At 45.2% G+C, this 22,894-nt stretch overlaps 2 protein-coding genes and 1 long non-coding RNA gene across 7 annotated transcripts; 2 read left to right on the top strand and 1 right to left on the bottom strand.

Moving 5' to 3' along the window:
- Positions 1–1,864: 1,864 nt before the first annotated feature.
- LOC131458906 (uncharacterized) lies at positions 1,865–3,683 on the bottom strand. Its single transcript, XR_009240152.1, has 4 exons — positions 3,211–3,683; positions 2,648–2,706; positions 2,427–2,503; positions 1,865–1,992 (listed from the first exon to the last, which is right to left on the bottom strand). It is a non-coding gene; the product is annotated as an uncharacterized LOC131458906 (long non-coding RNA).
- Positions 3,684–3,822: 139 nt separating this feature from the next.
- Positions 3,823–19,110, top strand: si:ch211-230g15.5 (TRIO and F-actin-binding protein). 5 transcript variants are annotated; one of them, XM_058628159.1, is made up of 13 exons: positions 3,824–4,358; positions 4,651–4,704; positions 5,893–6,519; positions 7,683–7,835; positions 7,936–8,034; positions 8,902–9,112; positions 10,199–11,941; positions 13,390–13,751; positions 13,851–14,016; positions 14,940–15,051; positions 15,212–15,332; positions 17,191–17,485; positions 18,353–19,110. In XM_058628159.1, the coding sequence occupies exons 3-13, from the start codon at positions 5,902–5,904 to the stop codon at positions 18,505–18,507; spliced, it is 4,035 nt and encodes a 1,344-aa protein (XP_058484142.1). In that variant the 5' UTR covers positions 3,824–4,358; positions 4,651–4,704; positions 5,893–5,901; the 3' UTR covers positions 18,508–19,110. The 5 variants fall into 5 exon arrangements, with proteins under 5 accessions (XP_058484150.1, XP_058484142.1, XP_058484134.1 ...); XM_058628167.1 differs by lacking the exon at positions 4,651–4,704 and having other exon boundaries at positions 3,823–4,358; XM_058628151.1 differs by having other exon boundaries at positions 3,824–4,704.
- A 760-nt stretch (positions 19,111–19,870) lies between these two features.
- Positions 19,871–22,878, top strand: LOC131468516 (claudin-11-like). Its single transcript, XM_058642875.1, has 3 exons — positions 19,871–20,447; positions 20,938–21,102; positions 21,609–22,878. Exons 1-3 carry the CDS (start codon positions 20,222–20,224, stop codon positions 21,866–21,868), a joined length of 651 nt encoding a protein of 216 aa, XP_058498858.1. The 5' UTR covers positions 19,871–20,221; the 3' UTR covers positions 21,869–22,878.
- The last annotated feature ends 16 nt before the right edge of the window (positions 22,879–22,894 follow it).

Below are 22,894 nucleotides of genomic sequence, written 5' to 3'. Positions count from 1 at the left end.
GCAGCATGAGCGTCACAGAATGGCGTCTCCGGGAGAACTACAATCATGGCGGAACAAAACAATTACAGCGCACGCGCACTGACGTGTCTCAGTCACCTAATATGACATCTTTCAATATGCATGAGAGAGAGAGAGAGAGAGAGAGCTGGGGTGCTTATCTGTGTTGTGTTTGTATGTAATGATTTAAGTGCATTTTTGTCGTATTTTTTCCATTTAAAAAAAAATCATCAGCCTCATCATCATCATTGTGCGGCAGCTTCCCTGCCTCTGAAAAAAGGACCTCTGCTGGTGGGACAAAGAATTACCTCACGTTGTTTGTTCATAAAATTACTCTTTGTATTGTTTGGTTTTTGCATTCATCTCATTCATTTGATCTGTACGGAAGGGGATTAGGATCACATGTGGTTTTTCGGGGGGGGGGGGGGGGGAATTAAAAAAACATTGAAAAGGTCAGAATTCAGAGGAAAAATGTTAGATTTCTGAGGAAAAAATCTCAATTCTGAGAAAATAAAGTTTGAATAAGGAGGGAAAAAGACAGATTTCTGACTTTTTTCTGAATTTTCTCTCTCAAAATGTCTAAACGCTAACATTTGTTCTTGCTTATCAATTTTTTTTAAAATTTAGTTTCCAAAAAAATATTCACATGTGGCCCTAATCCTCTTAGAACCAGCTTTTTAAAAAAACCTTTTATCATCAATACATGTTTATTATTATTATCATTATTATTATTATTGTTATTATTATTACAATATATTTTATACAAAACTCAGAATTTGGCCTTTTCGTATAAATATGATCTGATCTTTTTTTGAGGGGGGTTCTACTTTTGTGGTCATATATTTTTTATGTATATCGTGTTGGCTCCTTTCTCATTTTTTTATGGTATTTTTTCTGCATACAAACTAATCTAGATAAGATTCTAAAAAGACAACAAAATGTACATTTAATTTTATTTCACACTGATGGTGTAGAACAGTTCCACTGACACACCTTCAGTCCTCTCTGTAACACACGCCTTATGTAACAGGAAAGAATGGCGTGATGCATTCAGGAGCCACGCCCCGGGGTAAAAAAAAAAGTACAAGCTGTCCATTCACTCTCTAACAGGCTCGTGTCCTGTGTTTGATCTTGATTTCACGACAGCTGTTGCACAAACAAAATACACAAAATAAAAAATACCCACGTTCCTGAACGTGTGGTCACTTTGTGTCATTGAAGTAAATCTGAATGAAGGATTTTAAATGCCGAAGTGACAAAACATAACACATGAACTTAGTGATGACGCAGAAGTGGATCAACTCCTGTGTGCTGTGATGTCAAAATCACGGATTTTCTCTATGGGCTTTGGTGTGCGAGAGTGAGTGGTTTACAAACTTCAGTTTCCTGTTGGAGAAGAAGTTTGCTTCTATGTCCAGAACCAGCCTGAGAGACAGACGCTGGTTCACTGTGAAAACACTGTGTCTCACTGTTAGACAAGCTTTTCCAAGAGGAAACTGAAGTTTGTGAACCACTTACTCTCCCACACCAAACCCCATAGATAAAATCAGTGACTTTAGCTGGCAGGGACACAGGAGCTGTTGTCTACTGCTGCCTCGTGTGGTCACTTTGTGTCACTGAGGTAAATCTAAACGAAGGATTTTAAATGCCAAAGTTACAAAATAACACATTTGAATTTAGTGATGGAGGCAGCAGTGGATCACCAACTCCTGTGTGCTGTGATGTTAAAATGACTGATTTTCTTTATGGGCTTTGGTGTGGGAGAGTGAGTGGTTTACAAACTTCAGTTTCAGTTAAATGTTGGGGAATAAATGGTTCACGAAACAGGAGTACTTTTGGTTACAGATGTAAATTATGAGACACGAGACAATGACAGTCTTTTGGAGACGTGTATAATATCACGCAAATGCCATCAGACCGGTTTGTGTTTCCTCTTTGCTCGCATCATTTCCTGCTGCTGCTCCAGACGCACTTCCTCCAGAGTCATGCAGCCACCTGTGGACACACACACACAGTGCTCTGATTTTAACCAGATAATGACAGTAATCTGATTAAGACACTGCCATGTAAACAGCACGCTGTGATTGCCTGTTATCAGAATAATCAATAATAATCACATGAAGTATTCTGAATGTGCATATAATCAGATTATGACATCATGACATGAGTCATCATCAGATTATGCTTTTGTAATATGAAAAAAGGAATATTCAAGCTCAGTAACTAATTTTAGCATCATAATCTTGTCACATGGACGGCAATATTCTGATTTTAATCAGACTATGATAGTAGTGTCATCATGTCAAGAACGTGTTCTGATTACAGTCATTCCAGTAACATCAGACTCTGAACAAGGAATCATCAGATTAAGACATGTTTGCATAATCAGATTAAGACATGTGCTATATGTGTGTGTGTGTGTGTCTCACCAACACAGCTGGGCGTCACAGAAACATAACTCATGGCAGTCTCAGCTCCTCCAGAGCAGCAAGCTCCGTCTCCGCCTCTGCTCGACCAATCACACAACAACAAAACAGTCTTTTTAGGGTTGAAAACTTTATTTTCCACAATATAGAAAAATAACGCCATATATAATAAATATAAACAAACATTTAAAAGTCAAAACTTTTTTATATAGAGAAGAACCAACTTCTCTGTATTTCTTTCCTCTTGTTCTGGTTCGGTGGGATGATGGTGAAAGCTCCATGACTGAAACAGGACAAAATCATAGAATATACATAAAACACACATTTATATGGTTTACCAAAAGGAAAACCACTCACTATCCCACACCAAACCCCATAGAGAAAATCCGTGATTTTGTTGATCCACTGCTGCCTCAATCACTAAGTTCAACTGTCTAATTTTGAGAATTCAGCTTTTGAAATCTTTCATTCACATTTACTTAAGTGACACAAAGTGACCACACGATGCAGCAGTAGACCAGCAGCTCCCCTGTGTCCCTGCGAGCTAAAATCACTGATTTTCTCTATGGGGTTTGGTGTGGGAGAGTGAGTGGTTTACAAACTTCAGTTTCCTGTTGGAAAAGTCTGTCTAACAGTGAGATAAAGATGTGAATGTGTTCATATAATAACAGAAATATACATTTTTGATAATTTTGGTACATTGCACATAAAAAAGTTAGAACACTTAATATGATTCAAGACAGAGGTTTTAACATGTTTTATTTTGAAGGCGGAGCTTCTGACGCACCTGCAGATTAATGCAGTGACGTGTTGGTTGGGAGGAAGAGTTCAGGCTACAGGTGTCCAATGACACACACACAGCAGATCACTGAGGCAACACTGCTGCTAGTCACATGACCACACGCTGTCACAGCAAAATGGAAACAAAAGACACACACACACACACAGGAAAATGATTCGCACTGAAAATATAATATAAACTTGAGTTTGATCAAATTTATTTGACACTAAGAAGACATTTAATGTTTAATTTCAAGCGTTTATCAAAGAATGTTGAGCCCTGCTGTTGAGGAAACTGAAGTGTGTAAACCACTCACTCTCCCACACCAAACCCCGCAGAGAAAATCAGTGATTTTAACATCAAAGCACACAGTTGTTGATCCACTGCTGCCTCCATCACTAAGTTCAAATGTCTTATATTGTCAAATTCGGCATTTAAAATCCTTCGTTCAGATTGACCTCAGTGACACAAAGTGACCACACGAGGCAGCAGTAGACCAGCAGCTCCTGTGTCCCTGTGAGCTAAAATCACTGATTTTCTCTGTGGGGTTTGGTGTGGGAGAGTGAGTGGTTTACAAACTTCAGATTTTATGATTTTATGATGTTAAGTAGTTTTGTTTAGTGGTTTAAATGCCTTATGTCTTATGTGACAGACTGTGTGTCATATATATCTAACACTTCAGAAAAAACCCTGCACTGTCCCTTTAACTCATTAGTTTTTCATTACACACATGAAAAAAAACATATCATATAAAAACACACTCAATCACTGACATATGGATACTTTACATATTTTAAAACAATGTTTTGGTTATTTTGTAAAAGTGTAGTGTGTGTGTGTGTGCGGGCGTGTGTGTGTACATCTCTCTCTCTCTCTCTCTCTCAGTCCTCCTGAGCTCTGTGTGGTGCTGTCTCTCCTTCTCTCTCTGAAACCTCTCATTTTCTTCCACTGCGTTCCTCCAGCAGCAGCGGACTCATCAGGCCCTGGCAGCCGCTTCACGGTGGCACTGAGCCGGCCTCATTCCAAGCGCAGACCCGGCAGGTGCGGCAGCGGCGGCGGCGGATCGGTGGTCCTCATACCCGACTCATGGATGCTGGAATCCCAGGCTGCTGTTCGGGGGCAGAGCCGGGGCTGCGGATGAAATCCTAAACAAAGTGCGACACACATTCACACACACACATTTACACACACACACACACACACACACACATGCAGATCATAAACGGGCCTGTGTCGCTGTGCAACTTTGTGTCCGTGCGCAAAGAGAAGCAGAGGTGAGGCAGCTGTTGTTGTCTGAGGGGGGAGAGACACAGAGAGGGAGGGAGGGTGACGCGCTGTCAGACGAGGAAGTGAGTCTCTCTACACACACACACACACACACACAAACACACACACGCCCATCTGAGCCTGAAGAAGCCGCTCATCTGATCACACTCTCCGGTGCAGACATGGACAGACGCGGCCCGGAGTGAAACCTGCAGGACGGAGCCGACCACAGAGGTAGGAGGCCGGGGGGAGAGGGGGGAGGAGATGGGGGGGAGACATGGAGCTTTAACGTGGACGTGACCAGAAAAAAACACAAACTGTTTATATTTGGTGAGGTTCGCGCTCACAGAAATGAGAATACCAAGGTCTCCATCTTTGTTTTCTTTTATAGTCACGTGTGTGTTTGTGTGTGTTTGATCTGTGGCCTAACTACGCGTCACCGCAGTACACGAGGACAGGCTGCGGGGACAGATGGGGACACATCTGGCCCGCTGCGCGCGTGGACTCTCAGTGGCACCTGCTGCTGCTCGCGCGGCGATGGCACGTGAACGTGCAACACTGTTGTCATTCACTGTGTCATTCATCATTCACCTGCCAACACACACACACACACACACGCACACACACGGGTCACATGACCTAAGGAAAGTTATCTTTATAACACTGCTATTCATCTTTAACTAAATTATAACTAGTACTTCAGGTTCGCTCGTGACTGAAACAAAGTTAAAGGGATAGTTCAGTGTTTGTAAGTGTGGTTGTATGAGGTTCTGACACATGAGTCAGTACTGACTGTGACTGTGAGCGCCCCCTGCTGCTGAGAACCAGCCTGAGACATGGATACTCATGGGAACAAGGAAAATCAGATTATTATTATTATTATTATTATTATTATGGCGACTCAACAAAAAAGTCACGTCTGTATCTCACTGTGAGACTAAAGTTTGTAAACCACTCACGCTCACACACCAAAGCCCATAGAGAAAACCAGTGATTTTAGCTGGCAGGGACACAGGAGCTGCTGTTCTACTGTTGCCTTGTGTGGTCACTTTGTGTCACTGAGGTAAATCTGAATGAAGGATTTTAAATGCAGAAGTGACAAAATAAGACATTTGAACTGATGAGGCAGCAGTGGATCAACAACACTTTGGTGTGGGAGAGTGAGTGGTTTAGATAACTTCTATTTCCTGTTGGCAAAGTCTCACAGTGAGATAAAGACGTGAACATGTTCTTATAATAACAGAAATAGAGTGAGTGGTTTACACAGCGACATAAACTTGTCAATATGTTGGTAACATGTCGCTGTCTCTCTCTCTGTCTGTGTCTGTCTGTCTCTCTCTCTCTCTGTCTCTCTGTCTGTCTGTCTCTCTCTTTCTCTGTCTGTCTCTCTCTCTCTCTCTCTCTCTCTCTCTCTCTCTGCAGTGTTGAAGGATGGATCAGGAACCTCTTTGTCTGAACCCGTCAGAAGGCGGTGAGTCCACCGGTGACACCAGCCCTCAGGCGTCGTCCACCACCACATCGGACTCTACCACTCCCACCACCCCCACACCTCCTCGCCTCACCCCCAACCCCATGCTCCTGGACTCCTCGACAGCCGTGTCGACGCCCACCACGTCCTCCCCTCCTCCCCCTCTCACCCCTGCTCCCTCCATCTCCACCACTCATGGCACGAAGGCAACAGCAGCAGCAGCGGTGGCGTCTCCGCACATCCTCGTCCCAGCACCGCCTAAACTTACCTCCACGGTGACCCCTGCCCTCAGAACGTACTCTCGCCCAATCCTCCCCTCGCCCGGCGCCTCCAAACCACCTCCCACCACACAAACCTCTCCTCTTCTCCCTCCGCCCGCCACTTCCTCCACTTCCTCCCCCCACGCTATTGCCAGCATGGCCTCCCCCGTCGTCTCCCCCCCACACACACACAGCTGCTGCACCACCATGTCATCGAAGACCTCCACCAGCCTGACCAACGGGAACACCAGGCCTGTGTCCACGGCGACTTCCACGCCCATCACGCCCTTTCACACGCCAGCCAGTCCACCTGGTAGACAGGTAACTAACACACGCGCGCACACACACACACACACACCACGTATCACTGTAAAGGAGTAGTTGTTGATTGTAAGAGCAGTTTTTAGACATTAAATTCTGGAAAATATCCCAAAATTGCTTTGTAATAGAACATATTTTAGAAAAAAAAAATATTTTAGCCACTTTCCTCAAGACTCAGTTCATAAAATGTATGTCAGCTTAAGTCTACGACGTCTTAAGAACACATTCACGTCTTTATCTCACTGTGAGACAGACTTTTCCAACAGAACCACTCACTCTCCCACACCACACCAAAAACCTACTTAATGTACGAAATGGGAGCAGCAGTAGACCAGCAGCTCCTGTGTCCCCACGAGCTAAAATCACTAATTTTCTCAATGGGGTTTGGTGTGAGAGAGTGAGTGGTTTATAAACTTCAGTTTCCTGTTGGAAAAGTCTGTGTAACCGTGAGATAAAGACATGAAATATGTTCTTCAGACATCGTAGACTTAAACTGACGACGTAGATTCGTCTTTCGTTTAGTGGCTAAAATCACAGAGTGAGCCTCTGTGTCTCCACACACTGATCTTTAATACGACGATACTATAATACCTCTCACACACACACAAAAACACATGGACACAACTTATTTAGAAAAAAAAAATAAAAATGGCAGTGTGTGTGTGTGTGAAGGTGAGAAACTGAACCTCTGAGAGCAGTGGAACTCTGCAGCATCTCCTCAGTGCAGTGTCGGTCAGTGTTTGAGGTTTCCTCTGCTTTCATCTGAGGGTTTCACATCCTCTCTCTCACACACACACACACACACACACACACACACACACACACACACACACACACACACACACACACACACACAGAGCTATCGTACACTGCACTGCCTTCCATTCATTTGGACAGCATAAAAAAGCATTATCTGTAACCTAAAGTTCCAATCTTAGTCCTAAACTTTAACCAGTTCCTCAGAAATGAGGTTCTGCCTCATGAGGACCAGGTTTTGGTCTCCATGATGACGACTGGTCCTGACAAGGTCAGTGTTTATGACAGAAAAAAAATGTCCTAAAGAGGTGACAAATATGAGAACATGCACACACTGTCATGCTTTTCAAGGAAATAGAACAAGACGTCCTTACTGTGGACGTCTTCTTTATCTCCTCCTCCTCCAGGTATCACAGTCTCACCCTGCAGGCTCACCTAGTCTTGTGCGGACCAATCAGAGCCCGTCACCTGTCAGGCAGAGAGTATCCCAGCAGACTTTGCTCCTAGGAAAAGGTCTCAAAGGGTCTGGCCAAGACCAGGTGCTGCTAAGGGCTCAGATGGTAAACACACACACACACACACACACACACACACACACACATTGACTGGACACTCCTCTGTTTGTGTCTCTACCTTCTCCTCTTTTTTTTCTTCCTGCAGCTGATTCTCACATCTGCTATGCGACCTGCCTCCTCCCCCTCTTCCTCTTCTTCCTCCTCCTCCTCCTCCTCCCTGTCCTCTAACCCTGCTTCTGCTCAGGTGAGCCTCCGAGCCTTGACACGTCAGTGTTGACACGTCCTGTGTTACATTGTTACTCTAATGTCATGAATGATTTTTTAAAGTTGTGTTTATTAACTTAGTTTTGCTTTGTAAACCGCTCACTCTCCCACACCAAACCTCTAGAGAAAACCAGTGATTTTAACATCAAACACACAGGAGTTGTTGATCCACTGCTGCCTCCATCACTAACTTCAAATGTCTTATTTTGTCACTTCAGCTTTTAAAATCCTCTGTTCGTGTTTTTTTCAGTGACACAAAGTGACCACACGAGGCAGCAGTAGACCAGCAGCTCCTGCGTCCCAGCAAGCTTAAATCACGGATTTTCTCTATGGGCTTTGGTGTGAGAGAGTGAAGGAAAACCGATAACAGATTTTAGCCACTTGACAAAAGTCAGTTTAAGTCTACGACGTCTTTAGAACATGTTCATGTCTTTATCTCACTGTTACACAGACTTTTCCAACAGGAAACTGAAGTTTATAAACCACTCACTCTCCCACACCAAACCCCATAGAGAAAATCAGTGATTTTAGCTCGCAGGGACACAGGAGCTGCTGGTCTACTGCTGCCTCGTGTGGTCACTTTGTGACATTTGAACTTAGTGATGGAGGCAGCAGTGTGTGCTGTGATGAATGTTGTTGTGGAAAAAGACACCAACCTCACACATTACACCTGCCCCGCCTAGTAACAGCTGCTAAGCTATGATTGGACCATCACTGTTGGTGGGAGCAGTTAAACTCACACCTTGAATTAAAGCAGATTTCAGATGTGGCTGAATCTCTCTCTCTCTCTCTCTCTCTCTCTCTCTCTCTCTCTCTCTCTCTCTCTCTCTCTCTCTCTCTCTTCCAGCTCCACAGTCTCACCCTGAGACCTCCCCTCCCCCCTGGGACCCTCACCCTACCCCCAACCCTCCGCCTAAAGCCCCCCACCTCGCTCCCACCCCCCCTCACTCGCCCAAACGCCCCGCTCTTCCCTCCTCTCAGGCCACGACCGCAACCCAGTGCCACGGTAACGGAGAGCCTGACCGCGCCCAACCGCCACCTTTCAGTCCCGCCCCCAAGTAAGTCCCAGTGGGTGTGGTCACAGTGGACATGTATGTATAACAACAATAATGCTGAGTCAGCATTCACACTATTGTTTTCCAGTCTTTATCGTTAGGCCACACCTTCTTCATTCGCTAACTCCTCCCACAGTCTGTTTGAAATGTTGTGTATTCTCCACGTTCACACGACCCTTTCTGACAGATTTATTTGTTTTTTACGTTCATTTAACGATCATCCACCCCTCACATTCTTCAGTTTTCAACTTTTTCCCACTGAAAATGAATGAAAATGAAGGAAACCCTCCTCGATCTTTGTCAGAAATATGTGGATCAATTGCGGCCGCATGCAGATTAAAATTCGCACATTTTCTAGTCATGACTTTTCCCAATAGATCTGTACTTTTTTGGAACACCTGCCTTTTCTGCGATTTTTTCCAGCTCCTTTTTACCACTAAAGTTCCAAAACTTTGTCATAAACAAACATCTCTGCTAAAACAAAGCTTTTTACCCCATTGGTAAAAAATGGTGGTGTGTGTTGCAGCGTCGCATATTCTCCACGTTCACACTAGCTTCTCTGACAGATTAATTTGTTTTTTCTCGTTTTACGTTCAATGACTCCTCCCACATTCTAAAACTGTGAGTGCGATCTTTGGTAGATTGCAAATGGATCAGTTGCAGTTGCGTGAAGATGAAATTCGCTCATTTTCTAGTCAAGACTTTTCACAATACGCCCATACGTTTTTGGAACACCGGCTTCTCCGGCGTTCTTCAGTTACTTTTTTACCATTCAAGTTCCAAAACTTCGTCATGAACAACTCCGCTAACACAAAGCTTTTTGGCAATTTTTACCCCCATTACCCCCCAAAAAGTAGCGGCGTGTGTTGCAGTGTTGTATATTCTTTGCGTCCACACGAGATTCTCTGACAGATTTATTCGGTTTTCCTGTTCAACTTCCAGAACACTGAGTTCACAAAGGTCGCCTGTGTCCATGCACAGCTTTTTGAAATTCTGAAAAGTTTCTGAAATATTGGTTTGTTTGTGTGATTTCCCACCTGAGAATGAACGGTCCTCATGTCTCAGTCGTTGTCTCCCGTCCTCCTGCAGCTCTCTACTCTCCGGTGCGAGCCGTCCCTCTGAGGCCACGCCTCCACTCGCCAAACGGTCACAGAGCGGCGTCGCCACGGCAAACTTCCGCCCTCCAACCGATCGCTGCCGCCCTCTCCGGTCAGGCCACACCCATCGGCCGCCCCCTGGCCGGACTCAAGAACTGTCCGTTATCTCAGACTGTGCACGGTGCCGGCCAATCGCAGCACAGCGCGCTGACAGTGACCACGCCTTCCTCGCACTTTGACCGGCCGCCATCTGCCGCGAGGCAGCTGCAGATCATCGCTCTCTCCTCGGGTCAACGTCAGACTCAACCCGGAGCGTATGCCCACGCCACGGTGCAGTCTCCGCCTCCGATTCCAACACTACCGCCATCGCCGGTCGCCACAGAATCTTCAGACATTTCCAGACAAACAAAGCGGACGCTGAGCGTTGACGACGTTCTTCCTCTTCCTCTAAATGCCTCACTGCCAAAAAAGACGTCACCTCTGCACTCGCCGCTGCCGCTCCTGAGTCTAGCCACACCCCCAGAACATCAGAACATACCGCGGTCACAGAGAGGAGGAGACGCGAGGGAAAGCGAGGAGCAGAGAGGACGAGCGGCGAGACAAGGAGCCAGAGAGGACGGGAGCGTTGCAAAAGACCTGAGGCTGGAGAGAGACGACCCGAGACTGCAGAGAGACGACCCGAGGCTGGAGAGAGACGACCCGAGACTGCAGAGAGACGACCCGAGGCTGGAGAGAGACAACCCGAGACTGCAGAGAGACGACCCGAGGCTGGAGAGAGACGACCCGAGACTGCAGAGAGACGACCCGAGGCTGGAGAGAGACGACCCGAGACTGCAGAGAGACGACCCGAGGCTGGAGAGAGACGACCCGAGACTGCAGAGAGACGACCCGAGGCTGAAGAGAGACGACCCGAGGCTGCAGAGAGACGACCCGAGGCAGGAGAGAGACGACCCAAGGCTGCAGAGAGACGACCCGAGGCTGCAGAGAGACAACCCGAGGCAGGAGAGAGACGACCCAAGGCTGCAGAGAGACGACCCGAGGCTGCAGAGAGACGACCCGAGGCTGGAGAGAGACGACCCGAGGCTGCAGAGAGACGACCCGAAGCTGCAGAGAGACGACCCGAGGCTGGAGAGAGACGACCCGAGGCTGGAGAGAGATGACATGAGGCTGCAGAGAGACGACCCGAGGCTGCAGAGAGACGACCCGAGGCTGCAGAGAGACGACCCGAGGCTGCAGAGAGATGACCAAAGAGACAAAGTCAAGGACGAGAGACAGTGGCGGGCGGAGGAGGAGGAGCAAATGGAGGTGACGGAGGCCAGTCAGGCTCAGAGCGAGACAGGAGGAGGTGGAGAGGAGAAGATAAAGGAAGAGGAAGCAGAGAGCGTCATGGACCAGTCTGAGACGACCACCACGGTTCAGGATCTCCACCAGCACCACAACATGGATCCGGTTCCAACCGTTAAAGACTGCAACACAGAACACAAACCCATCCAGTCCTCAGTTCCTGTCCCAGCACCAGTACAACCCTCTGTCCCCATCCAAATCTCTGCCCCAGTCCAGACTTCTGTTCCGGTCCAAAATTCCATCATTGTCCAAACCTCTGTCCCAATCCAGACTTCTGTCCCCAGCGTCACTGTCCAGAGTCCGAGGCTGCTGGAGTGTCATCGCGAGCTGCCCCCTGTTGGTCAGGAGGATTTCTGTGAAAACATGTCGATCCAGTCTGACAACCAATCAGGTACCTTCAAACACACGACTCCAGAACTCAACAAACAAACAAACATACAAACAAATAAACACAAGAAGTCACCTCTTGAGGAAATTCTATCAAAGCTCATCATCTTCTAAAGTTTCAAAATATCATTTTATTTTATTTTTATTTAACCAGATAAAAGACAAGTGCAAAATGTCATTGGAACGTAAGGCATAATGGCTTCCGGTTCGCTGAAGAAAAGTACTTAAATAGGGAACCAAGCCGAGAAGAGCCTTATAGACCAGAGTCATCCAGTGTGTGTAGCATCTTACAGACAGAGAAGACATGGAAGCTTTGGCATACAGTTCACAGTGGTGGGTGAGGCGGCTACAGCCAGTGATGAACCTCAGAGCACAATGATAGACTGGAGTCAAAGACTGTAGGCAACTGTTAGAGACACACATGTACACAACATCGCCATAGTCAAGTGTTGGTAAGAATGTCGCTGATATCAGGACCTTCCTAGCTCTGAGGGAGAAACAAGACTTGTTTCTATAAAAGAAACCGAGCTTCACCCTTAATTTAGAAACCAAATTTCTAACATGCACTTTGAAAGATAGCTCCCCATCAATAATAAATCCCAGGTACTTATAACTGGTAACCAGCTCAAGAGCTCTGCCATGGGAAGTTCTAATTGAGGGGATTTGTTCCATGGGAACAGATGAGTTTGAAAAAAGCATTATTTTGGATTTTTCAGCATTTAAAACCAGTTTCAATTCCTCCAGATTAGTCTGCACTGTATCAAAGGCGGATTGCAAAAATATGAATGCTTGTGCAATTGAATGTGAAGAGCAATAAATGACTGTATCATCAGCATAAAAATGTGTGAGGCATAGGACAAGTTTGCACACAGATCGTTAATATAAATTGTAAACAAAAGTGGTCCTAGGACTGAGCCTTGAGGTACACCTTTTGTGACCTCAAGAAAAGTGGAACTAACTCCAGCCATCTGAACACATTGTGTCCTATTTGCCAAATAGTCTTTGAACCAAGTAGTAGCTTGTGTGGAGATGCCTTTTTTGATGAGAATATCTCACAAAATATTGTGATCCACAGTGTCAAAAGCCAGGTCAATGAACAGGGCAACACAAAACATTTTTGAGTCCAATGCCTCAAACACATCATTTAAAAACAAACTTTTAAAACCTGATTGAAGAGAGTTTAGAATGTTGTTGGATTCCAAAAAGTCCTTCAATTGATCGCAAACCAATTTTTCAAATACTTTCGCCAAAGCTTAATAATACATAATGTCTTCATGTCTTTATCTCACTGTTAGACAGACTTTTCCAACAGGAAACTGAAGTTTGTAAACCACTCACTCTCCCACACCAAACCCCATAGAGAAAATCAGTGATTTTAACATCACAGCACACAGGAGTTGTTGAGCCACTGCTGCCTCCATCACTAACTGTTTTCACGTCTCTGCTCTTCAGCGCTGTCCAGTCTCTCCTCTCAGTCTCCGCCCTCTTCGCCCGTCATCACGCCGTCGGTAGAACACACTCCTCCCCTCTGTCCCGCTCAGCCCGCCCACCTGACCAACCACGGCCAATCGCAGCACGAGCCTGAGGAAGTGGACACCGTGGTGGAGGAGGAGGAGTCGCGGCGTCTGACTGAGCCCGAGCTCCTCAGCCAATCAGAGGACGAGTCTGAGAGCTTTGGCCAACTGCTGAGCAGCAACTGGGAGCCGAAGGCGTGGCCTGAGGGACGGGAAGTTCTGACTCACCTGGTGGAAGGTTTCGTCATACAGGAAGGACTGCAGCCATTTCCTGTGTGTACACACACACACACACACAATGTTAGAGGGCATTTTATATAATGTAATTTAATATAATAAAAAGTTGTTTTTCAGTGTGTGTGTGTTTGTAAGACGTCCCTTTGTCTTCGTGTCCCTCAGGTGAACCGCTCGTCTCTGCTGGTTCCTGAACAGGTGACCTCGCCACAGGAAGTGAACGGGACCAATGGCAGGGCGGAGCTACCTGTGACGGACGCCATCAAACCAGCGGAGCCTTCGAGTGACTCGGACGAGGAGGATGGAGGAGACACGGATGACCCCAGCACGAGTAAGACTCTGCACCTGTGACACGTCTTTTTTCCACTGCTGCGGTGCGTTCAGGGACAGTTGGACAAGAGCTGAAAAATTAAAATAATGAAGGAAAGTTCAAATGAACAAGAGTTTTTATATTTAAATAAATATAAAAGTGAAATAAAGAAGACAATTTTACTGTTATCATGAATGCTAATGTTAACTGCTTAATTATTATCAGATAATTAGCCTTCTGTTAAAATTATAATTAAGGTAACAGCTAGCAGCTAAGCTATTAGCATATAGCCACATTAGCTATCTGTTAAATTATCATTAGCGTAGCTACTGGAATCTATTTCTATGATAACATAAACGATTAACATTCATGTATGAATTAGGCTACAAACATGTTCAGCATGTCTGCGACTGTTAGCAATTAGCATATAGCCACATTAGCCATCTGGTAAATCATTTAAATAGCTCAATGCTAAAGCTAATAACAAAATGATAACATTTATCGTGGGGAGCTAGGCTACAAACCTCATCAGTCCCACCTGTCTGCAACTGTTAGCAATTAGCATATAGCCACATTAAAGTAAAGTTAGCTGTGAGTGGCTATGGCTAATAATAAAAGGCTAACATTGATGTAGTAAATCTGTGACGTTAATTGAACAGAAATATGTAAATTTGAGTCTGAAGGAATTTTGTTTTGTTAATAAAGTTCAAGACTGAAGCGGAGAAAAGTCGCTTAGCTTAGCAGCTTCATGTAATTAGCAATGAAAACAGAAGCAGAGAAAATAAAGGAATTTAGTGAATTATTAATGTTATGGTTTGTATCATTCAAACCTTTAGTTTAGACTCCTCTTATTGTTAAATATCCAACAGACATAAATGTATATTTATTCTGTATATAATGTGTTTATGGGATGTATTTTTCCCCCCTCACTCACACACTCACAGGGTCGGGTCACAGGGACCGAACGGTTCTGCACTGCCAGTTCTGTGGCAAGAGAGGCCACGCCCACAACTTCATGCGGTCTAAACGCTTCTGCTCCACTTCCTGTGCACGCGGGTGAGTTCATTGATGAGGAGGAGGAGCAGGAGAAGGTGGGAGGAGCAGGGTAACACAAGTGTCATGTGACTCGCTGTCACAGCAGCAGCAGGATGTGGTGCAGAGAGACGTGAGCGTGAATCAAAGCAGCACCCTTTGTCTGTCTGTCTCTGTCTGTCAGGTTCAACGTCCGTCTGACGAAGCGTCTGCGAGCTCTGAGCGCCGGCAGCCGCTCCGAGCGTCCGCGGCCGACCCTGAACAGAGCAGAGTCGGTGCCTGGGAAACCTCTGTTACTGCGGCTGGTAGGAACTCTGAACTCACATAAAAGACTCGGTTTAAGTCTTCCATATCTACGTCACATGTTCACGTCTTTATCTCACTGTTAGACAGACTTTTCCAACAGGAAACTGACGTTTGTAAACCACTCACTCTCCCAAACCAAACCCCATAGAGAAAACCAGTGATTTTAACATCACACACACAGGAGTTGTTGATCCACTGCTGCCTCCATCACTAAGTTCTAATGTCTTATTTTGACAATTCGGCATTAAAAATCCTGCATTTGGATTTACTTCAGTGACACAAAGTGACCACACGAGGCAGCAGTAGAGCAGCAGCTCCTGTGTCCCTGTGAGTTAAAATCACTGATTTTATCTATGGGGTTTGGTGTGGGAGAGTGAGTGGTTTACAAACTTCAGTTTCCTGTTGGAAAAGTCTGTCTCACAGTGAGCGAAAGACGTGAACGTGTTCTTAAAGACATATGGGCCCAAGGACTGTGTTTGGCAGAATGGCTCCACAGCGCCCCCTAGAATATTTAAAATAAACAGCCCCAGCAATTGGTTTCACAGACACACGTGAAAATTGACAAGCATGTTCATCAAGATGAGATCTAGAAAAAAGTCTCTTCAGTCTATCACCTAAACCCAACAGGGAGGCTTTTTGACGATTTTTTTGTGTGGCATTTGAACAAACTCCTCCTGGAGCTTTGATGTGATCAACTTGAAATGTCATGAGGTCAATCTGGACGATGTGAGGATTGAAAAGTTGTCGAAAGAGTTCACTTAAAGGGGACATATTATGCAAAATCTACTTTTTAATCATTTTAATACTTATATTTGGGACTCTGGAGGCCCTACCAGTCGCCAAAGTGTGGAAAAAGAATACTCAGTCCTTTTTTCGTGGTCCCCCTTAGTGTAAGTATAGGCGATAAAACACGCAATGTTGAATTCCCTGCGCATTATGACGGCAGCATGCGCATTTCACTGTGAATGTTACCGCCCCACCAGTAAGTTTACTTCGAGAGCTCCACCTTAGCTCCACCTTGTCCCTATAAAATGCGAGAGTGCAGGCGAGGGAGGAAGAGCGGTATTATGTCAACGCAGAGGGACAAGTGTGCTGTTGGTGGCTGCACAGTGGAGCACAGTGTTTTACACAAACTTCCAGCCTCAGAGGATTTTATATATGAAGCTAATGTGCCGGATAAAGTCAGCAAACGTGTGTTCTTGTGTTCGCACCACTTCACATCAGACTGCGGCCAGCGGTCGCCGTATTTAGTAAGCGACCGTTTTTCACCGACGTACAAACACACACATTTTTAAGAAAAGGTCAAATAGAGCTCATAACTGACCATTCTGACACGTCCTAATTAAAAATATTTGTTCATTAAGTCCTAAGTGTTTTTAACTGATTTACAGTTCGGCAGTGTTCGGCTTGATCCTTGTGTCGGACGTCTCTTCCTGTGACGGCACTCTCACTGTTTTCCGTGCACGCTGCCATTTTGATATTGTCAGAGAACTAGTTGAGGGAGGGGGAGAGGAATGGAGCAGAGGGAACAGGAGCTGAGCGAGTGAGCGCTGTAAAAAGGACAAACCCCCTGGAAGAAGTGGGTGTGTGTTTGCCTGTGTCTCATTTGCATGAAGCATCATTTGCTATGGTGCTTCATCCTTATGGTATTTTGACCAAACCATGTCACAGACATGTTCATTAGGACACCAGGGAACTATTTTAACTTGGAGAATTGGGGTATAATATGTCTCCTTTAATGTCACATGGTTTCGGCACTAGGGGGCGCCAAAGTTACGGCAAATTCTGATGGCCTGCCATGAAAAATGGAACTGTTATAACTGTGATAGAAACTCCTGACATGTTTTTCTCCTCCAGCCTCGGGATCTGTGGAGCGCCGGTCGGCGTGAGAAGGAGGGAAAGGAGAAAGTGGCAATGCCAGAAGAGGAGGAGGACGAGGACATGGAAGGAGGAGGGGAGGAGGAAGACGACGACGACAGAGGAGGAGGAGACGAGGACCTGTCTCTGGCCGTGGCGGCGAGGATGGAGCGACGCCCTCCTCACAGAGCAAGGAGGGCTTCTGCGCCCGCCATGACCACCTCCACCACATTTAAGCCCGCCCCCTCTCAGTGGAGCGTGGAGGACGTCACCGCCTTCATACACACACTGCCAGGTGGGCGGAGTCGTCGCTGTGATTTACGATGTCTGTCGAGCGTCTTAATCGTCCCCAGACGACAACGCTGCTCTGTCTCCCCGCGTCCAATTAAGGGTGTCACAAACAAAACGCAGAGATTAACCACGCGATGAGGTAACGCACATAGTTTTCCAGCAGCAGCTGTCAATCAGAGAAACATCTGGAAGAAAAAAACTCTACTGTCTCCCTCTTCATAAACACATTTTCAAACTCACGCGTTTTGTCTCATATTTGTCTTTGTCTTCCACCAAAGACGATCGACCTTTCGTCCTGATACCACTTACCAAAAAGACTTGTGAAAATCCACGTCAGTTTAAGTCTAAGATGTCTTAAGAACATGTTCACGTCTTTATCTCACTGTTAGAAAGACTTTTCCAACAGGAAAGTGAAGTTTGTAAACCACTCACTCTCCCACACCAAACCCCATAGAGAAAATCAATGATTTTAACATCACAGCACACAGGAGCTGTTGATCCACTGCTGCCTCCATCACTAAGTTCAAAAGTCTTATTTTGTCAATTCGGCATTCAAAATCCTTTGTTCAGATTTACTTCAGTGACACAAAGTGACCACACGAGGCAGCAGTAGAGCAGCAGCTCCTGTGTCTCCGCGAGCTAAAATCCCTGATTCTCTCTATGGGGTTTGGTGTGGGAGAGTGAGTGGTTTACAAACTTCACTTTCCTGTTGGAAAGTCTGTCTCATCCTTTAAGAGAAACAGTTTCCTTTCAAAAGTCACAGGTTAAATCGTGTTTTTGCACTAAAATGTAAAATAATCTGAGTTCCGACTACAAACGGAAAGCACCGTTAGTTTCAGTGCTGAACTTGACCTCTGACCTTTGTGTCCAGGCTGCAGCGATGTGGCCGAGGCGTTTAGGCTGCAGGAGATCGACGGCCAGGCTCTGCTGCTGCTGACCGAGGACCACCTGATGACCAGCATGAACATCAAACTGGGCCCAGCGCTGAAGATCTGTGCTCACATCAACGCCCTGAAGAACCAGTGAGGGACAGACCAAGAAGACGGGAGACAAGGTTTTTACGAAGGAGAGGCAATAAAGACACGTGATGGACGTGAACAGAGTCACCGAAGGAGATTTTATGAGATTATAAACGGAGGTGTGGCCTTAGCAGACGATGAAACCCGAGTCCAGAGGACGTCTCTGACCTCAGACTGTAGCAGGAGACCACCAGGGGGCAGTGTGGGAGTGGGTTTGTATCTTTGTGTATATTTTCCATGCGACAGGAGAGTGTACATTTGAAGCTATTTCATGAAGGATTTTCAACATTTAATATATAAAAACAAAAAAATGGTCTATTTAGTTTTTTTAGAGCGTGACGTCACTGACAGATCTATCAAAGTAGCTACAACATAACCGGTGTGTGCGTGTGTGTGTACAAGAGAAAAGAATCATGACATTAACGATAAATAAAATGTAGAGTTTGTGCGTGATTAATGAAAGTTTCATGTTTTTTATCCATTCATTCTGGACAGAAACTAAAAAAAACAAAAACAAAGTCACGATCAGGGTTGAGGCTGTCGTCTTTAATCGTCACATTTTTATGCTGTTCTGCTCGCAAATTATTTAATAAATGAATAATTAATCAAACATGTTGGTGTTTGGAATTTTATTCACATTTAATTTTTTTTTGATAGTGTGAGCGCCCCCTGCTGCCTAGAACTGCCAGGAAACACAAACATGCTCAGTGGAAACAGAAGGGACACAAAAATAAAAACTGATTTTGAACAGGTTTGTAAACCACTCCCTCTCCCACACCAAAGCCCATAGAGAAAACCAGTGATTTTAGCTCATGGGGACACAGGAGCTGCTGGTCTACTGCTGCCTCGTGTGGTCACTTTGTGTCACTGAGGTTAACTTGTACACAGGATTTCAAATGAAGTGTTAAAATAAGACATTGTAACTTAGTGATGGAGTGGATCAACAACTCCTGTGTGTGTGATGTTAAAATCACTGATTTTCTCTATGGGGTTTGGTGTGGGAGAGTGAGTGGTTTACAAACTTCAGTTTCCTGTTGGAAAAGTCTGTCTAACAGTGAGATAAAGATGTGGACGTGTTCTTACCACAGTGTAGGCTTTTGTTAAGTGGCTAAAATCTTGGCCTGCAGACCAGCAGGGGGCCTCAGTGAGGCAGGTAAGGAGAAAGCTGTCTTTAATAAAAGTGAACTTATTTAAATTCTCAGTCTTTAATTTCCTTCCTGGCTGTTTTTTATTCAGACGCAGATTATGGACTCATCTGACGCTGCTGTTCATCCTTTCATATCTGGTTTAGGTTAAACTTTCTCCTGCGCTCTGATTGGCTCAGACTATATCCTCCACCACACCCTACACATAAATGTGATTGTGAGCTTGAGCGCACGCATCAGCCCGGGGCGCACTGACAGACGCAGCGGGATTTACTCTTTCATTCTCACAGAATTAACGAGAATTTATTTTAAATAATAAACAGAAAATTGAGTTATTGTATATTCAAAGTTTGAGTCTGCGTTTACCTGACGCAGATTATCAAATCATTTGGCGCGATAGAACTATTTTTCTTTACTTTCTCGAGCTGTAAATTAGATATTTTCATATTTTTATATTTTTCCAGACAGAAAACGAACCCAGAAACGTTTTTTTAAACTAACCGGAAAGTTTGCGTTTCTTTTTTCTGATCTTTTTTTTTTTTTGACGTGCGTAAAAGCGCACGGCGGCGGCTCCACATGGCGCTGGTGTGCAGGCAGCTCACCGGGTGCGCAGCGAGCTGCGCGGGCTGGGTCGGCGTCATCGTCGCCACGGTCACCAACGACTGGGTGCGCACCTGCGACTACACGGTGACCACATGCGTGCGGATGGACGAGCTGGGCTCGCGCGGTCTGTGGGCAGAGTGCGTCATCTCCCCGTCACTGTCGCACTGTGTGGCGCTAAACCAGATCCTCAGTCTGCCCGGTGAGAGAGAGAGAGAGAGAGAATGTGTGAGACAGATAATTAAAGCTTTAAAGGGATAATTCAGTTTTTTAAGTGTGTTTGTATGATTTAGAGACGCAAAATCAACCTAAAACTGAACAAATATGTATCAGTTAATCAGTGTTATCAGTCTTAAGAAAATGTTCACGTCTTTATTTCACTGTTAGACAGACTTTTCCAACCGGAAACTGAAGTTTGTAAACCACTCAGTCTCCCACACCAAACCTCAGAAAGTGAGTGGTTTACAAACTTCAGTTTCCTGTTGGAAAAGTCTGTCTCAGTGAGATAAAGACCTGAACACGTTGGTGATATTGAGTGAACCTCTGTGTCTCAGCAGCAGGGGGCGCTCACAACACCTCAAACAGCCTGAACTCTGCCTTTAAATGAAACAGATGCCACAGTTATTAACCCTCGTCCTCTCCTGTCTCCTCTGTCTTTTCCTCTGTATCCTCTGTCCTCTCTTGTGTCTCAGCGTACGTGCAGACGGCTCGCGCTCTGATGATCTGCGCGTGTCTCCTCGGTCTTCCCGCCATGATGCTCGTCATCATGTCCATGTCCTGCATCAGACTGCAGAACGACCCCTCAGCTAATAAAGTGAGGCGGGCGCGAGTGGGCGGAGCCCTGTTCATCCTGATGGGTGAGGAGAGAGGGAGAGAGACAGACAGACAGACAGACAGACAGAATTCTGATCTTTACATTTTTTTTGTCAGACCTTGAAAATCAGAAGAGTTTAATAAAATGCACTCCTTTTAGAGGACTGTAGTTTGCTTTCAGAGGACATTCGGGGACAGTAGTTTGGATTAGAGGACAGTAGTTTAAGGACAGCAGTTTGGATTAGGGGACAGTAGTTTAAGGACAGCAGTTTGGATTAGGGGACAGTAGTTTAAGGACAGCAGTTGGAGGAAAGTAGTTTAAGGACAACAGTTTAGATTCGAGGACAATAATTTGGCTTTAGAGGACAGTCTTCATTTTGGAAACATGGACAATGGATGTCCACGTCTTTCACAGCTGTTGCAGTGGGAGGACAGACGGTTGTCAGGTTCAGGTTCTTTAGACAATTGAACTTCCTGTCCACAGCCTGAGGGACAGACACATGTGTGCAGACTTAAACCTTGTCTCTTGTGTCTCTTGTGTCCCTCACAGCCGTGTGCGCCATTGTCTCTACCGTCTGGTTCCCTATCGGTTCTTACCAGAACGAGGGTCTCATGTCCTTCGGATTCTCGCTCTACGCTGGCTGGATCGGCACTGGTCTCTGTCTCGTGGGAGGCTTCATGATCCTGTGTTGCCACGGCAACGACGTCCAGCCCCCGAGCAGAGAAAACAGCTTCTACTACTCCAGACAGCGTGGGGCGGCCACGCCCATTGACCCACCCGCCAACCACGCCAAGAGCGCCATGGTGTGAGACGCGTCCACGTGTTTAGAAAAGAGATTTGCGACATTCAGTGATAATTAAATTAATTGATTTATGGCTAAGCCCCGCCTCAAACAGATTATTTCGGAAAACTTTCACTAATGTTTTCAAAAATCGTAGAGAACGTAAATTAATACTAAATGTTGTTGTTAAGAATTCTTTGACTTGTCTTCGTAAAGGTTCTCAGTTTCTTCCAATAAATAAACCAGCATGCTAACATTTGAACGCCAAGCACGCCGCTGAAAACCTCTCAAATCGTAAATCTCAAATCACGGCCACTAGACTTTCGTACAAAAAAAAGAACATTGATTACGACTTGCGTTTGCTCCGCCTACTCATGAACTGCTCGTCTCGACTGGTTCTGACACATTTTCTGCGTTTAAAAAAAACAAAACATTAAAAACCAAAATTGTTTCATCATCAGATGAACATGAAGTTCGCAGTTTGCGATCTTGCGTTCAGAATGATGAGAAAACGCATATTTTTGCTGTAAATACAGAATCAGGAAGAAATGCTAAATTGCAACATGTTTTGTCTTCAATTTTTTTAATGTATGCATTTTATGTATCTTTGAAGGTCCAAAGGTTAAAGGTCCAGCGTGTACGAATTAGTGACCCCACCGTCGTCGTGGCCTTCACAGACCAGAAAGGATAAGGGTTTGCATAGCAAACGTCGCGAATGTTAAAAGTAACTGTGTTTCTACAGTTGCACAAAATGGCCGCCCCTGTAACGCAAGGCCCTCGCCTTAAGTACGCGTTACAGTCAAAATCTAATGCTAAGAAAACCATACAACTTTTATTCTAACGCAAATATACATGTACACAAACGTACTCATGGGAAGTATTTTCATTTCCTGCCAATAAACTCTCCCAAATGTTACAGACTGGACCTTTAATCATTTACCTGCTCACATTTTATCGAAATGTTTTTCTTTGTTCTTTTAAACGTTGTATATTATCCACGATGTAATCAAACTGTATTAACTGTGTCGTTGTGTTTGTAAGATTTGTTTTTTTT

Source organism: Solea solea, chromosome 1 (genome assembly GCF_958295425.1).
Source record: "Solea solea chromosome 1, fSolSol10.1, whole genome shotgun sequence".
NCBI lineage: Eukaryota > Metazoa > Chordata > Actinopteri > Pleuronectiformes > Soleidae > Solea > Solea solea.
The sequence above is the reverse complement of the archived record's forward strand: the minus strand, read 5'-3'. Positions and strand labels throughout refer to the sequence as shown.